General features: G+C 45.7%; 1 protein-coding gene across 2 annotated transcripts in view; it reads right to left on the bottom strand.

Annotated features, from left to right (window-relative positions):
- Positions 1-13,984: 13,984 nt before the first annotated feature.
- Positions 13,985-18,515, bottom strand: part of LOC138498199 (zinc finger protein 268-like) — a 174,789-nt gene continuing 170,258 nt past the window's right edge. The window contains exon 2 of one of the 2 annotated variants that reach the window (XM_069622076.1): positions 13,985-18,437. In XM_069622076.1, coding sequence (XP_069478177.1) covers positions 16,175-17,794 — 1,620 coding nt within the window. In that variant the 5' untranslated portion in view covers positions 17,795-18,437 and the 3' untranslated portion in view covers positions 13,985-16,174. The remainder of the gene's footprint in view (positions 18,438-18,515) is intronic. The other variant, XM_069622077.1, reaches the window with a different exon arrangement.

Raw genomic sequence — 18,515 nt, 5'->3', positions numbered from 1 at the left:
CCAGAGAAACTGCAATGGATCGAAGAGACGTGCACACCAGTATGGAAGGAACACATCTCAAAATTGACTTGGATAACGGCCATTGAAAAACCCTTCAAGCTGCAGAAAGAAATAAACTATGAACTGTGTTTCAAGGGAGACGGGAAAACCATCATGGGGGTAAACAAAAATTGTAACAAGACCCTCACCATCCCAGATATGAGAAAGGGGACAGTGGCCCTCATGGACACTTATTGGGTATGTGGCAACCAGGCATACCTACACCTCCCAGAATCCTGGGGTGGCAGCTGCTCATTGGCCACCCTGCACTCAGTACTAATGGTAATCCCGGAAAGCCACATTGATGGGAGCAAGAAAACGTGAGAAAAACCTCAGCAGAAAGAGGCCCAGCCAACTGCAGAGTCACAAGTACATGTCCTGTCTTCCGGGAACAAGGAGGAGGTGCTGTCCCGAAACAGACGATCATCAAACTACATATCAAAAGCATCTTCGGAACTACTGGCACAGATCCCGGATAGATATCGATTATTCAGCTCTGCAGAAACTTTCTTTGCCTCACTCATCCCAAGCATCCAGGCGCGAGCAAATGCAAAGTGGCTCCAAATCACACGCTGGGAGCTGATCCAGCTGGCAAGTGACACTGAAGAAGGGTTTAATGTCATAAAAATGGAACTGCGAGCACTGCGGCTAATGACCATGCAAAATAGGTAGGTCTTGGACCTGTTGACAGCAATGGACGGAGGTGTTTGCCGAAAAATTGGAAGTGCCTGCTGCACTTTCGTACCTTCCGAAGACGCAGATAACGGTTCCCTGTCCCATGTGATCGAAGCAGTACATAACCTAGGAGAAAGAATGAAAATAGAAGGTGGAACAGAAGAAAGCACATGGTTCGACAACATCTTCTCTTGGGTCCCATCGTGGCTGGGAATGACTTAAATTTTTGATGCCGGCTGTTGTGTTCCTCCTTTTTATTTTTTGCCTGTGCCAGGTGGGTTTTCGATGTTGCGCTAACGAAGTGCTGAATGGTGCAATGATGATGGTGACAATGGGCAACGCCCGTGGTACAATACAAACCATGCAGGAAGTACAGGTACAAACAGGGTCAGATGAGACGTCAAGATACCAGATGGTGCCCAGGTACCACGACAAGGATATAGTAGATAGATTATGGCACACTACAATTAAAGAGCCCCGTATACTTGAATGGTACGAGGAGGTGTGGGTGGACTTGGAAGGGGAGAGCGGTTGTATATACCTGACCTGCACCCCAGATGAATATGCTAGGAGAGGAGAGAGCTTGCAAGGGGTGTGCAGGGCATGGATGCCCATAAAAGGCACCCCTGCATGGGATGACGCTATAATTGACGAGGAAGAGTGCAGGAGATTGGAGGATTTAAAGTATTCGTTACTTAAGTAACGAAAGGGGGGAAATGTATGGGAGGATTGGTCCAAGAGACCCCCCTCCCCTGCATCCTCTCCCCGGTGAAGTCCATGGCTCGTCAGGGGTCCCCCCTGCCACCAGGGCCCAGGTGGTGGGTGGGGCCGCTGGCTGAAGACATTGACCAAACCTGCTCAATTTAGCTATGCCCTGGAAACCATTTTGTGAAATAAAGATGGTTTTGAGCCCTGTGCACCGCAGAGCGACCCCCACCCTTGGAGAGTTTCAATTATCCCTGTGGCCGCAGCTCTCTGGCAGATCCGCTGAGAGCCCGTTCCCAAGAAACGGACGGACATGAGCCAGTGTTAGATAACAACACTGTAACATTTCACCTTCCGCAGTGTATCGCTGTTTCCAGCATGACCCGGCCAGCAGGGCCTGGGTGGAAAAGAACTGTAAAATGGTCCCCTGACAAAAGCAGAGTCCCCAAATACTAATGAGCAAACCACCTGTGATGAAACTTTCCTCTTCACGACCTCTCTGATTAAAAACCTGTAACCTCTATACAAATGGCAGAATGTGTGCTTATGTGACATTAGGGATGAAGCACCCACATCCCTGTAGCTACACGCAAATAGTAAAAGTGTCCCGGGGGTTTTTGTGTTATGTGCTCCATCGCGAAGACTGCACCCCACGGTCACGCGCCATAACTGAACTAATGCTGCTAGAGTGCAAAGGAAGACAAATGCAACCATATTGAGAGCTCATGTAAGGGGTGCATGAAAAGGCACCATATGTAGGTCCAAGCTCACTATGTGTCACTGCCGTCAGCCTTGTTGACAGTTTTGTTCCTGCGTGCTCCACCAACCTTACTACTTACCGCACATGTACAGAAATGTAACAGAATGTTGTGGGTGTTAAATACTTAGCGTATAGACAACATGTGTTAAATGGCCATGTGAAAGGCACTAATAATGTCCAAACATAAGCTTTGAAAAGACTCAATGAGTAATGTTTATTATGTGAATGTTTATGTCTCTTCCACCTAAATCTGCAACACACGAGGAAAATACCTTTTTAAGCACATGCAAGGCCATTCCCCCTTCCTCCCAGTGAAAATTGGCCGACAAAAAAGCAGAGGCCTGTGCTGCTCTGCTCCACCTCCCCCAATTCGGCTGGAACCGCTTCAAACATTCACATTCCCCCGCAGCACCCAAGGCCACGGCCTGCCACCTGAATTATTTACAACCCAGCAGTAAACCCCGGCCTAAAAACACAGATCCAAAGGCGCCCTTTCTTAGGCTCCACGACCCACCGGCTCACCTTAGGTTAATGGCCCCTATAAAATTAGGACACCCAATATTATGGCAACACCACAGGAACACATCCATAATGACTTCTAACGAGACATGATCACGCGGATCGCCTGTCCCATGCCCTGAGACCCAACCTCGCGACCTATGATGCCCGGTCAACAGGACGATGGTAACCATGTATTGATGTATCGCCAACAGACCCCACTCTAGGTGCATTCCTCCTGTGTTGCATTAACCTGTAGAATAACCTATTGGAAGATTTACCAGGGAAGATAATATTGCAATGTTGAATGACTGTGGTGTGCGTGGCCCTAGGGCAAAAAAGCCAGGAAAGACATTCATCACCGACACTGGCTGGCACAACAACACCGTCCGGATGAGCCCAGCTGACCTGCCAGGCCCAGCCCAACCCACAAGGGTAACCAGTGACGTCCTCCAACCACGGCAAACCACATCGCAGCAGTACCTATAGCTAGTCGTCGCCACCCAATCCCCACGAACTTGTGCCCCCTATAGCATGTAGGTTCTTATGATGCTTTTTGTAAATATATACGCCTGTCTTTGCTATTGTCCGACAGAGCGCTCTCGGAGTTTGCAGAGTTCTTTGCATGCCCTATTCTGATTGATAAACTCCCATTTAAGCTCACCCGTACTTTGTCCTGGCCTTATTCCCATCCTGGGAGAGTCCATTATTGTCTCTCATTGTGGGGAGGATCGTGCTATCTGGGGGACGCTCGCCTTCAACAGTAAAAGAATTTATGTCAATTAATATTGATGACAATGATGATGATTATAGTAGTATGCAAAGTTCGGAATCAGATACCTGGTCAGAAGAAGATGCAATCTTTGGATGATGTGCTTTACTTACGGCCAGGAGGAGGGTTTGTGAGTCTAGAAATGACCCTTCCATAGCATAAGCGATATATTTTGTTGGCTGAAAACCAACCACATCATATGTTCAGCACTTGTCTGGACAGACTCATCACCATGACCAGAGAGCGTCCATTTTGTAGGAATAGAATCCGCCATTTTTACTAATTTTCGCTTTTTGCTTTCTGTTTAAACTGCCTTGCTGTAAGTGAATTCTATTCCGTTATTGCTCATGCATAGAGCGAGGCCACAAGTTACATGTTGAAACACAGCCAAGGCAACCCAGACAGCAATGCCCGGTCTCCTCCCTCACAAGTCCTTCGAAGTAAGCAACAAGGCATTTAATCACTACGCAGGTGCCAGCTAGTCTCGCTGGTGCGGTAGAAACGAACATTAAATGGCTTGAATTATGCTCTCTTTTACGGCCCCCCCTTCCCCGAACCCCTGCAGATAGAGTTGACCTCTAGCACACGAATAGAAACTAGAAGATAGTGAGGCCTGGAATGTGTCTCTGTCCTGCACGCAGTTTGCTTGTAAGAACAGGAGCATTATGTTCCCAAAAACAAAGAAGCATGTCTGCCACTTCACAAATTGCAAACTGTTGCTGAATAAATGTCTGAGGGTGTCATATTCGTCATAATTGTCAATCATCAAAACCATTTTCAAAGGAAATGCATTCTGGGCGGTATCGAATATGTCACTACTGATAATATGATGATCGTTTTGTATATATGTAACTGTTGTAAGATGCTCGCTCTCTGTCGTCCCTCGGGGTCTGGAGACACACGTTGTGGGACGTGAGACCCAGTCGGCCGATTGAGACTATTTGCTTTGCATTGCAATAAACCCTAGATTTTGGAAATTGAACCTCGTGTCTGGCGTATCAGTTCATGTGTGGTGATTGTGCCTTATTTCCATATGCGAGGGTCCCCTAGAGGCCACATCAGAGGAAGTCAGGTAATAGGAGAAGGAATTGGCCCATTCCGGTAAGAACAGAGAGACAGGTCCAGGGGGCCTATAGCTCTCTTTCAGACTCCCCTCAGCCACCTCTGCTTCTTCCCTCATACCAGACTGTCTGGCTGCAATTTAGGAATGGTGTGCCACCAACGATCTCTGCCTTAATGCCAGTAAGACTGAGGTCCATCTCATTGGGACACCCGCTCCCTCCTTTCCTTTCTCTCTCTGGCTGCCCACTCTGGGCCCTCTTCCTGTGAGGCTAAGAACCTTGGTGTCATCTTCGATTTCACCCTCTCCTTCTCTCCTCACATCTCTGACGTCTCTAAGAAGTCAAACTATCAGCTGCACCTCCTCAGAGGTATTCTTTTTCTCACTTTCCCCAGAAGCTCACTGTCTCAAGAGCTCTGGTCCTCTCTAGGCTGGACTATTGCAACAGCCTTTTCTAAATCTTCCTGCCTCAACTCTTCAACCTTTACAACTTATGCAGAATAGGACTGCGAGACTTGTCCTTGGCCTCAAGTCCAGGTACTATATATCTCTCCAGCCCTGAAATCTCTTCACTGGCTCCCCATGGCTGCAAGGATGAACTTCAAGACCCTCTGCATTGTCCACAAGGCTTTCTGGGGCCTGGGACCCCTCTACCTCCAACTTTCTCTTCCAAAATATCTTCCTTTTCGAGCTCTCAGCTCATCCACCTCCAACTCTCTGAGGGTCAGACGCTTCTCCAAGCAGAGAGTTGGGGGCAGATCCATCTCCTCTACTGGGGCCTCCCTTTGGAACAGCCTCCCTGCCTCTCTCAAACCTGAGCAGAACCACCTCCAGTTCCGGAAGCAACTCAAGACATTACTTTTCGCTTCTGCTTTCTCTCTTCCTCTCCCCTGCTGATGCACCTGACTGCTCAGCACACTGGTCACCTGGTCACCCTCTGAACTCGGGCCCAGGCACCTGCATCGCTAGTTGCCCTTGCACTGCCACCAGGCTCCCCAGCACTTAAGGGTCTGTATCTGCAACCCTACAGTCCATTCTCTCTACACTTATGAGCCACCCGCTGGCTGCTCTTGTGAGTTAACTGCACTTCCCCCTCCCGCACCCCCCTGGCACCTCTCTCCTTCCCTCTTCCCTGCACTTGTGCGACCTGAATGACACAAGGCCTAGTAAGATCATTTCGTCCTCCCTTGTCTTGTCACGCCTAGAAATACTTGGGTACGACGTGTTATAAATGCCATATCATATAGATAGTGGCAAGGGTGAGAGAGTAGGAGAGATGCCAAACTTGCAGACAAGGCTTTCAAAAGAGGAGTAAGGCTGGCTTTTTTCTTCCACACTTCCTGAGGGGGGGGGAGGGAATGGACAGTGTAAAAAATAAAACAATCGCATTTAGGTGTGCCTTCATCCATCTTTGTATTGGCTGTTTAGTTTAAAAATCACATTTAGGTGTGCCTTCATGCAGCAGGGTATTGTATGTTTAGTGATAAATTGCATTTAGGTTGTGCCTTCATGCAGCAGGGTCCGTTTAGTGATAAATCGCATTTAGGTGTACCTTCATGCAGCAGGGTATTGTCTGTTTAGTGATAAATTGCATTTAGGTTGTGCCTTCACGCAGCAGGGTATTGTCTGTTTAGTGATAAATTGCATTTAGGTTGTGCCTTCATGCAGCAGGGTATTGTCTGTTTTGTGATGAATTGCATTTAGGTTGTGCCTTCATGCAGCAGGGTATTGTCTGTTTAGTGTAATAAAATCGCATTTAGGTTGTACCTTCATGCAGCAGGGTATTGTCTGTTTAGCGATAAATCGCATTTAGGTGTATCTTCATGCAGCAGGGTATTGTCTGTTTAGTGATAAATTGCATTTAGGTTGTGCCTTCATGCAGCAGGGTATTGTCTATTTAGTGATAAATTGCATTTAGGTTGTGCCTTCATGCAGCAGGGTATTGTCTGTTTAGTGATAAATTGCATTTAGGTTGTGCCTTCATGCAGCAGGGTATTGTCTGTTTAGTGATAAATTGCATTTAGGTGTATCTTCATGCAGCAGGGTATTGTCTGTTTAGTGATAAATTGCATTTAGGTTGTGCCTTCATGCAGCAGGGTATTGTCTGTTTAGTGATAAATTGCATTTAGGTTGTGCCTTCATGCAGCAGGGTATTGTCTATTTAGTGATAAATTGCATTTAGGTTGTGCCTTCATGCAGCAGGGTATTGTCTGTTTAGTGATAAATTGCATTTAGGTTGTGCCTTCATGCAGCAGGGTATTGTCTGTTTAGTGATAAATTGCATTTAGGTGTATCTTCATGCAGCAGGGTATTGTCTGTTTAGTGATAAATTGCATTTAGGTTGTGCCTTCATGCAGCAGGGTATTGTCTGTTTAGTGATAAATTGCATTTAGGTTGTGCCTTCATGCAGCAGGGTATTGTCTATTTAGTGATAAATTGCATTTAGGTTGTGCCTTCATGCAGCAGGGTATTGTCTATTTAGTGATAAATTGCATTTAGGTTGTGCCTTCATGCAGCAGGGCATTGTCTGTTTACTGATACATTGCATTTAGGTGTACCTTCATGCAGCAGGGTATTGTCTATTTAGTGATAAATTGCATTTAGGTTGTGCCTTCATGCAGCAGGGCATTGTCTGTTTAGTGATACATTGCATTTAGGTGTACCTTCATGCAGCAGGGTATTGTCTATTTAGTGATAAATTGCATTTAGGTTGTGCCTTCATGCAGCAGGGTATTGTCTATTTAGTGATAAATTGCATTTAGGTTGTGCCTTCATGCAGCAGGGTATTGTCTGTTTAGTGATACATTGCATTTAGGTTGTGCCTTCATGTAGCAGGGTATTGTCTGTTTAGTGATAAATTGCATTTAGGTTGTGCCTTCATGCAGCAGGGTCTGTTTAGTGATAAATTGCATTTAGGTGTACCTTCATGCAGCAGGGTATTGTGTGTTTAGTGATAAATCGCATTTAGGTTGTGCCTTCACGCAGCAGGGTATTGTCTGTTTAGTGATAAATTGCATTTAGGTTGTGCCTTCATGTAGCAGGGTATTGTCTGTTTAGTGATAAATCGCATTTAGGTGTACCTTCATGCAGCAGGGTATTGTCTGTTTAGTGATAAATTGCATTTAGGTTGTACCTTCATGCAGCAGGGTATTGTCTGTTTAGTGATAAATCGCATTTAGGTGTACCTTCATGCAGCAGGGTATTGTCTGTTTAGTGATAAATCGCATTTAGGTGTACCTTCATGCAGCAGGGTATTGTCTGTTTAGTGATAAATTGCATTTAGGTTGTGCCTTCATGCAGCAGGGTATTGTCTGTTTAGTGATACATCACATTTAGGTTGTGCCTTCATGCAGCAGGGTCTGTTTAGTGATAAATTGCATTTAGGTGTACCTTCATGCAGCAGGGTATTGTCTGTTTAGTGATAAATCGCATTTAGGTTGTACCTTCATGCAGCAGGGTATTGTCTGTTTAGTGATAAATCGCATTTAGGTTGTGCCTTCATGCAGCAGGGTATTGTCTGTTTAGTGATAAATCGCATTTAGGTGTACCTTCATGCAGCAGGGTATTGTCTGTTTAGTGATAAATTGCATTTAGGTTGTGCCTTCATGCAGCAGGGTATTGTCTGTTTAGTGATAAATTGCATTTAGGTTGTGCCTTCATGCAGCAGGGTATAGTCTGTTTAGTGATACATCGCATTTAGGTTGTACCTTCATGCAGCAGGGTCTGTTTAGTGATAAATTGCATTTAGGTGTACCTTCATGCAGCAGGGTATTGTCTGTTTAGTGATAAATTGCATTTAGGTTGTACCTTCATGCAGCAGGGTATTGTCTGTTTAGTGATAAATCGCATTTAGGTTGTGCCTTCATGCAGCAGGGTATTGTCTGTTTAGTGATAAATCGCATTTAGGTGTACCTTCATGCAGCAGGGTATTGTCTGTTTAGTGATAAATCGCATTTAGGTGTACCTTCATGCAGCAGGGTATTGTCTGTTTAGTGATAAATTGCATTTAGGTTGTGCCTTTATGCAGCAGGGTATTGTCTGTTTAGTGATAAATTGCATTTAGGTTGTGCCTTCATGCAGCAGGGTATAGTCTGTTTAGTGATACATCGCATTTAGGTTGTACCTTCATGCAGCAGGGTATTGTCTGTTTAGTGATAAATCGCATTTAGGTGTACCTTCATGCAGCAGGGTATTGTCTGTTTAGTGATAAATCGCATTTAGGTTGTGCCTTCAAGCAGCAGGGTATTGTCTGTTTAGTGATAAATCGCATTTAGGTGTATCTTCATGCAGCAGGGTATTGTCTGTTTAGTGATAAATTGCATTTAGGTTGTGCCTTCATGCAGCAGGGTATTGTCTGTTTAGTGATAAATTGCATTTAGGTTGTGCCTTCATGCAGCAAGGTATTGTCTGTTTAGTGATAAATTGCATTTAGGTTGTGCCTTCATGCAGCAGGGTATTGTCTGTTTAGTGATAAATTGCATTTAGGTTGTGCCTTCATGAAGCAGGGTATAGTCTGTTTAGTGATACATCGCATTTAGGTTGTGCCTTCATGCAGCAGGGTATTGTCTGTTTAGTGATAAATCACATTTAGGTTGTACCTTCATGCAGCAGGGTATTGTCTGTTTAGTGATAAATCGCATTTAGGTGTACCTTCATGCAGCAGGGTATTGTCTGTTTAGTGATAAATCGCATTTAGGTGTACCTTCATGCAGCAGGGTATTGTCTGTTTAGTGATAAATCGCATTTAGGTGTACCTTCATGCAGCAGGGTATTGTCTGTTTAGTGATAAATCGCATTTAGGTTGTGCCTTCACGCAGCAGGGTATTGTCTATTTAGTGATAAATTGCATTTAGGTTGTGCCTTCACACAGCAGGGTATTGTCTATTTAGTGATAAATCGCATTTAGGTGTACCTTCATGCAGCAGGGTATTGTCTGTTTAGTGATAAATCGAACTTTGTTGTGCCTTCATCCACCATTGTATTTGTCTGTATTCTTAAACTTCCACTCAACCAACTGTGTTCTGGTTCAGAACTGTGCATTGCAACACTCACATACTCACCCCTCCTCCCTGGTCTGTCCTCTCTCTTCTCCTCTCGATCAGATATGGCACTCTCCATCTCTCCAATCTTCTCTTACTGCTACACTATCACCTATCCTCCCTCTCTCACACAATCTGGATGGAAAAAGCATGAAAAGACATCCTTGCTGCCAACCCTGGCCTCCCAATTGCAGACACCTATGTCAGTGCTTCCTCAAAAGAAATCTCCACTGACATCCTCTTCTCTAGCCCATCTCCTGACCTATGGACCTCTCACCTCACTGCCACGCTCTCACCTTACTCTTCCACATCCATTCATGGCAGTACACAGTGGGAAGTCCTCCTTGAGGGCTTCTTCTCATCCCGCTGCTGCATCAATGTCTACCGCACAGGCACCATCCTGTTTCAAGGCCCTCAGGCCAACCGCCTTCTCTTTGACCGGATTCTGCAATCTCTCATCAATTTCCTTCCTTCCCTGCCCCCCCTCCACACCCTCTGCCCCATCTCTCCGGACAGAAGCCTCTCACACTCCACCTCAAAATGTTTTCAAAGGCAGCAAGCTTCTCCACCTGGCAACCCTCAACTCTCGTTCTGCCATCAAACACTCTGCTGTCATCTGCCTTCTCCTTGAAGACACCGATCTGTACATACTTGAACTTGTTGGCGGTCTACACTGAAACCTGCTTCAATGCCAGCTCAGTTACCTCTTTTGACTCACTTCTACCCGAAGGCTTTAAAATCACCTCAAGGCCTCAACCCCACCATGCTGGCGGCAATGTTGCCTTAATCCTCCCCGAGTGGATTCCTTCTTCCACCCTACCCACTCAGCCTTATTCATCCTTTGAGAGCGTAGTATGCAAATTGGTCATCTCTCCTTCCACAACCTTGACTATTGCTACCATATACCAGCCACAGGGCAATTCTTCTCTCTTCCTCTCAGAGTGGGCGGACGTCTGTTCCTCCCTACTATCTACCAATTCCAACCTGCTACTACTAGGTGACTTCAACTTCCACCTAGACTCCCCTTGCACAGCAACAACCCTCTTCACTGACCTGTTCCTCTCTATCCCTCTCTCCTCTCTATCCCTCTCCTTAATCCCCTCTGGCCCTACCCATTCTGCTGGACGCATGCTAGACACCATCATGCACTCCAACATCATTCTCTCTACTCCTGTGGTCACCCCCTTCTCGTGGTCTGACCACTCTCTCCTCTCTCCTCATCATGTTCGATATGGCTTTGTGACAACTCCTCATAAAGCTCTGCCAACCTCATTCATGAGCAACCGCCCGATGAAATGAGTGTCAGCCGCTGCATTCTCTTCCACTTTCATTCCCCCACGCTCACCCAATACAGACTCTACCACTGATTCTGCCCTCAACAACCTCTGTCTGTCCATTACCAACACCCTTGACATCATTGCCCCAGTCATGAAGATCCGCCTGAAACCTGCCTCCATGAATAACACCTGGTACGACTCCGTACTTGCAGACCAAAAACGTATGTGCAGGGCTGCAGAAAGGAAGTGGCATACCTCAGGTGCACCCTCTGACAAACTGGTCTGCCGCTTGTTCCAGAGATACTACAGACTCTCCATCCGTGCCAGAAAAAGCACCCATATTCAGGCATGAGTGTCCAATGCTTCCGACAACATGGCTGAACTATTCAAAATCTGTAGGGAACTTGCCAACCCGTCCGCAGTATCTTCTGTCCCTACTCCTTCACAGGCCCTATGCAATTGCCTCACCTCTCACTTCATTTCCAAAACCAAGACATACTCAACAACCTTGTCACACACTCTTCCATCTCAACCCTCTCCCCTCTATCCACCTTTCCACCCATACTCCTTTTCCTCCTTCGCTCCTGTATCCCCTGAAGAAGTCACCAGAGTTGTCAACTCCATGAATGTGTCTTCCAAATAGGTTGCCCCATGTTCTTCCAGAACCATGAAGGACATTCCCACTCTCACACCTGCTCTTGCTGATCTCTGCAACCACTCCTTTGCTACTGGTTCCTTTCTATCCTCCCTCAAGCACTCCCTTGTGCGTCCCCTCCTTAAAGAACCCTCTGCAGACCCTTCATGCCCAGTCAACTACCAACCCATTTCCATCACCGCCTTCCTGGGGAAATTGCTCGAGATGTTGGCCCTCCCTCAACTCTCACACCGAACTACTTGGCGGTCTACACGACCACCAGTCTGGATTCTAATATGATATGGCATTTATAACACACCTATACACAAGTGTTTCAAGGCGCGATGAGGCAAGGGAGGGGGAACAAGGGGAGGACAGACAACGATCATACAAGCCAGGTGTCATTCAGATCGCCCAAGTGCATGGGATGGGGAAAGAGAAAAGTGGGGGCGGGGAGGAAGGGACAGTGCAGTACATGGGAACAGAATAATAACAATAAGTAAAAGTAACGGCCAACAGAGGGCAAGTGCAGAGGTAAGTGCAGACATCAGGTGGCACGGAAACTGCTCTTCTAAACACCTGTGAAGAACTGCCCACAACCCTTGACTCCAACTCCCCTGCTGTCCTCATCCTCCTTGATCTCTTTTCAGTATTTGACAGTGAACCATTACATCCTCATAAAAAGTCTCCATGATACCCTTGGTATCTCAGATCGGGCACTGGACTGGCTCACCTCCTTCCTTACGGACCGTTCCTCCAACAACATTAGGCCCTTTCTCCTCCCCTACTTCCTCCTCCACCTGTGGTGCCCCCAGGGCTCTATTCTCTTGCCCTGGCTCTTTAACATATACCTTTCTCTGCTGGCATGCCTCATTTCCTCCTTCTCCCTCAACTTCCAGTGCTACGCTGATGACACACAACTCTTCTTCAAACCACAAGCCCTTGCACCTTCCCCGACTGCCTCTCTGCCATCCAGGCCTGCTGCACTGCTAACGACCTCTGCTTCAATGCCAGCAAAACAGATATTCTCCCTGTTGGGTCCCCTGCACTCTATTTCTTCCCTTCAATCTGGCCTTCCTCCATGGGCTCCCCACCTGCCCCCTCCTCTGTAGCCAGGAATCTCGGATTCATCTTCGATCCCTCCCTTTCCTTCAGGACATTCAAGAAGTCCCACTTTCAGCTTTTCCTTCTCAAAGGAACTCTACCCTTCCTCACCTTCCCCCAGAGACTCAATGTTACCCAAGCTCTGGTTCTCTCCAGGCTTGACTATTGCAACAGCCACCTCCTTAATCTTTCTTCACCCACCCTGCAACCCCTCCAGCTAACCTAGAATACGGCTGCAAGACTTATTCTTGCCCACAAGCCCAGGGACCACATCTCTCCTGCCCTACAAAGCCTTCACTGGCTCCCGGTTAAATTCAAAACCCTCTGCATCATCCACAAGGCTATCTGGGGCCAGGGACCACTCTATCTTCAACGCTTCCTGACTAAATACTCCCCTTCTAGAGTCCTGTGTTCCTCTGGCACCAACTCCCTGCGTGTGAAGCGGTTTTCTAAACAGAGAGCTGGTGGTCAATCACTTTCTTCAGCAGGCTCCCTCCTTTGGAACAGACTCCCTCTTCCTGTGTCTTGAGCAGGACCTTCTTAAATTCCAGAAAAGTCTCCTCAAGACCTTTCTCTTTACCTTTTCCTTCTCCTCCTCTCTTCCCTGCTAATCATACAGTAGCGTGACTGATGTGCAGGGCCCGTATGTATCCTCGGGACCCTTCCCCCCTCCCACATCTCTCATCCCAGCCACTGTCTATTTACTGCACTTCCTTGGCTCACCCTCCCCACGGGAGGTTGCTCTTACATTCTTCTATTCTTAGCACGTCTCCAAAAGCACCACATCACCTAGCCCCTCCCACCTGCACTTGCACGTTCTGAACACTCACAAGGCATAGTAGGTTTATCTCCCCTCCCTGTTAGTCTCACTAGTTGTTTGTACTATTAATTCAATTATGTATCTTTGTTTTAATTCATTGTCTACCTCCCCTGCCCCCACCCTGTCGCCCTATGGGCGCTTTGAAACAGTTTTGCTAATTGTATAAGCGCCTAACAAATGACCAATAAATAAATAAGGATAGGTGGTAGAATAGCAGTCACAGTAGATGGGGAGATGGAAAGTGCCATGGAGGAGGAGGAAGGATAGACGGATAGATGGACAAGGATAGATGGAGAAGCTGCACAGGCTCGACACAAACTCACCAGGTGGCCCAGTAGCTGAAGGTTGGTGGGTGGAAGTCCAGCAGGAGAGTCTTGGGCAGGAGCAAGGTAGTTCAAATTGGTGTCTTCAATGAGGCACAGACAAGGAGGGGAGTAGGGTGCACATTGGATGTCTGAGAGATTACAATACATACCATGGGACAACACAATAAGGCTTGTTGGTGTGCTATGCTGACATACGAGTTAGAAATTAATCTGTAATGTATAAGCAGTATTTTCTTTTGGACTGATGTTAAAAAAAGGATTGTACAAAGTGTTGTTCACTATTTTTTTAATTCTGAAATCTCATGAGAGGGTGACCCACTGAAAATATAGTCAAAAGATGACTCTATACCTTCAAAGACGTATCACATTCAGAACATGTCTATGTTTTCTCCCAAGTATCCTTTATCTGATGTATCACGTCGATTATTTTTGCTTGAAAGTCATTTCTCATTAAGGACATGATTATGGCTTCCCACGGTGCGATTTCTCTTATGTATGAATAGTTCAGTTTTGCTTGACAGCCTTAACACATTAAGAACATGCCTATGACTTCCCCCACAGTGTGATTCTTCTGATCAATAGACTTCACATCGAAAAATGTATTACATTCATAATATATATAGTCTCAAACGTGTGATTTCTCTGAGGTAACATTAAACTATGCTTTTCCTTGAAAGACTTATATCGAGGACATGCATATGGGTTCCCACCAGTGTGTTTTCTCTGATGTCAAATTTGAACTCTCTTTTGCTTGAAAGCCTTACACATTCATGCATGCATGTACATAGTTCCCTCAGTGTGATTCCTCTTCTGTATCAATAGAGAACTGATCAGCATAAAAGACTTATCACATTCAGAACATGCATATGGTATCACCCGGTGTGATTCCTTTGATGTATCACAAGTTGATCAATTCACTTGAAAGTCTTATCACATTGAGGACATGCACATGGTTTCTCCCCAGTGTTACTCCTCTGATCTATCAATAGATGACCCTCCTCCGTGAAAGACTTAGCACATTCAGAACATGAATATGGTTTCCCCCCAGTATGACTTCACTGACATAGCAATAAATATTTCTTCTCCTAAAAAGACACATCACATCAATAACATGAATATGGTTTCCTCCCAGTGTGATTCCTCTGGTGTATCACTAGGTGACCCTTTGGCTTCAAAGCCTTATCACATTGAGGACATGCACATGGTTTCTCACCAGCGTGACTGGACTGATGCATCAATAGATGACTCTTCACATTGAAAGCCATATCAAATTGAGGACATGTATATGGTCTTCCCCAGTAAAATTTCTCTGATGTTTGACTAGTTCAAACTTATGCTTGAAAGACTTATCGCATTCAGAGCATCCATATGGTTTCACCCCAGTGTGACTCATCCTATGTAGCAATAGATGCCTCTTCTCCTTAAAATACCTATCCCCCACAGAGATGGGGAGCAGGTGCAAGTGGATCTAGGTCACATGACTAAGCACCACCACCTTCTTAGCCCTGCCTCTTCCTTCCTGCTCTTCGCTCTTAGATCAAGGGCGTCTCTCGCCCAGGCATCCAAAGCGAAGGGCAGTCGAAGAAAAGGGCAATATCAGTTTGGACCAGGAGGTCCCAGGGCCCGACCCCCTGCTCAGAGAGCAGGTAAGCATGCACCAACATGTGTTTACACCCTCTGTCCCAACAGGCCATCCCCACCACCTCTGGTCCACTGTGATGTTCCGTTGTGCCCCCCTCCCTTCTCGCACACAGGTGTTGCCTGTTTTGCTTGATTCTTCTACCCTGCTCCCGCTCCCCACCCTCCAGCCTACTTCTGCAGGAGTCTGCCCTGAAACATTCTGGTTTCACCATCACCGTCTTGTGGCCAATGCTGGATTTGACTTTTATGGACTTTGTTGATTCACGGTGCGTCACCCTTTCTCCACGGTCATGCTGGACTTCCTTTGCATCTTGTAGTCATGGTGGCCCTGAATCATGCTGATGCGATCTTCTTGTATCCTGGCTTGCAACATTATGTGTTACTACTGACTTCTGGAATTGTATTCGTTTTCACCTCTTGCTTCTCCACTCTTTCTGACTGCTCACCCTCTGTTCTCTCCTCCCCTCCTTTTCTCCCTTTTCTTATCTCCTCCCCTCCTGCCCTTACTTTCTTCTATGCACTTACTCTATCAGAATTGTCCCTGGACCTAGTATGATAGCAACCTCGTCAGTCTCCTCCCCCCACCCCTTACTTGCCCCCCCCTCCAGCACTATCTGAAATGTCATCAGGCCTAGTACGATAGCCGCTTGTTTTGTTCCTCCCCTCCCTTTCTGCACCCTTCTCCCTCACCCGAGTTCGATAGTTAATTTCACATTCTTACTGTTCGTTGCCTGTAAGAATGTCATTGTATTTTCCCTTGTTCCCTCCCTTGTCGTGAAGCACTTTAAAAACACATTGTGCATAAGCGCTATATAAATAAACTATCATATCATATCTTCAGAGCATGCATATGGTTTCACCCCAGTGTGACTCCTCTGATGTATCAATAACTGACGCTTCATCTTGAACGGCTTATCACATTCAGAACATGCATATGGTTTCAACCCAGTGTGATTTCTCTGGTGTACCAATAGCTCACCCTTTGTCTTGAAAGCCTTATCACATTCAGAGCATGCATATGGTCTCTCCCCGGTGTGATTCATATGATGTTTCACAAGTTGATCATGTCGCTTGAAAGCCTTATCACATTCAGAACATGCATATGGTTTCTCCCCAGTGTGACTCATCCTATGTAGCAATAGACGCCTCTTCTCCTTGAAAGCCTCATCACATTCAGAACATGCATAGGGTTTCACCCCAGTGTGATTTCTCTGGTGTACCAATAGCCCACCCTTACTCTTGAAAGACTTAGCACACTCAGAACATGAATATGGTTTCTCTCCAGAGTGACTTATCTGATGTTGCAATAGTTGACCCTTTGTCTTGAAAGCCTTATCACATTCAGAACATGAATATGGTTTCACCCCAGTGTGATTTCTCTGATGTACGACTAGTTCACACTTTTGCTTGAAAGCCTTATCACATTCAGAACATGCATATGGTTTCACCCCAGTGTGATTTCTCTGATGTCCAATTAGCTCATCCTTTGTCTTGAAAGCCTTATCACATTCAGAACATGCATATGGTCTCTCCCCGGTGTGATTCATATGATGTTTCACAAGTTGATCATGTCGCTTGAAAGCCTTATCACATTCAGAACATGCATATGGTTTCACCCCAGTGTGATTTTTCTGGTGTACCAATAGCCCAGCCTTTGTCTTGAAAGCCTTATCACATTCAGAACATGAATATGGTTTCATCCCAGTGTGATTTCTCTGGTGTACCAATAGCGTGCCCTTTTGAATGAAAGCCTTATCACATTCAGAACATGAATATGGTTTCATCCCAGTGTGATTTCTCTGGTGTACCAATAGCGCGCCCTTTTGAATGAAAGCCTTATCACATTCAGAACATGAATATGGTTTTTCTCCAGAGTGACTCATCTGATGTTGCAATAGTTGGTCCTTTCTCTTGAAAGACTTATCACATTCAGAACATGAATATGGTTTTTCTCCAGAGTGACTCATCTGATGTTGCAATAGCTCACCCTTTGTCTTGAAAGCCTTATCACATTCAGGACATGCATATGGTTTCACCCCAGTGTGACTCATCCTATGTAGCAATAGCTGCCTCGTCTCCTTGAAAGCCTTATCACATTCAGAACATGCATATGGTTTCACCCCAGTGTGATTTCTCTGGTGTACCAATAGCTCACCCTTTCTCTTGAAAGCCTTATCACATTCAGTACATGCATATGGTTTCTCCCCAGTGTGAATTCTCTGGTGTATCAACAGCGTGCCCTTTTGATTGAAAGCCTTATCACATTCAGAACATGCGTATGGTTTCACACCAGTGTGAATTCTCTGATGAATTATTAGATCACTTGTTTCTTTAAAAGTCTTGTCACACTCTTTCTCTTCAGTGTGTAATCTCTGATGGTGCAATATGCGGCATGTTTCACTAAAAGTAGCTTCACATTCAGAAAATTCAAAATGTACCTCCATTCTGAGGACGCTATTTTGAGATAGTGATTTCTTTGTAAAGAGCTCCTTGTCAAATTCAACCTGAATCCCTCAGTTGCTCTCACCAGGTCAGGTGCAATTTTACAGACTTGAGTGTCAAGAATGAGCCACTATCCTCAGCCAGAGCAGGCAGGTCTGCGATTAGAACTGTTCTACGTCCAGAGCATGGTTTCTTGCCTTGTGTTCATGCTTTTTAGTCTTTAATAAATGTCAGCTGCCACTGGAACATCAACAACTATTGACCAGCACCACAGCAGCGGTGCTATTGATTCTGAAGCATAAAGTCCAAAGTTGGTGTTCAGCATCTTTTTCATACTGAATGTGGCACACCAGTGCATTTACACAATATTTGGTAAGGAGGTTGTACACAATGCCTGAAAATGCTCTGCCTCTACTTTAAAGTGGCAGCCATTGTCCTCTCCTCTGTCCAGTATAGATTCAGTGGTCTACCATTAGATTATGTCCTGAACGACTTGTCGCAGCCAGTGAACCATTTCTTCCACGGTCAGAGGCTCCAGGTTGGGAGTGACTGTCATGTGAAAGAAGCAGATGAGGTTGCTATCATACTAGACCCAGCTATCAGAGGAAAGCTTTCTTTAAACATTTCACAGTTTTCCAATCCCTGCTTGAAGGAAAAGGAAAAACAGGATTAGTGTTCCATAAGCAACAAATACATATTTCTTATTTTAAAAATCATATGTGA

The sequence above is a fragment of the Ambystoma mexicanum genome, chromosome 5q (genome assembly GCF_040938575.1).
Source record: "Ambystoma mexicanum isolate Mex_15411 chromosome 5q, UKY_AmexF1_1, whole genome shotgun sequence".
Classification (NCBI taxonomy): Eukaryota; Metazoa; Chordata; class Amphibia; order Caudata; family Ambystomatidae; genus Ambystoma; species Ambystoma mexicanum.
This window is presented reverse-complemented; position numbering and strand designations above follow the sequence as displayed.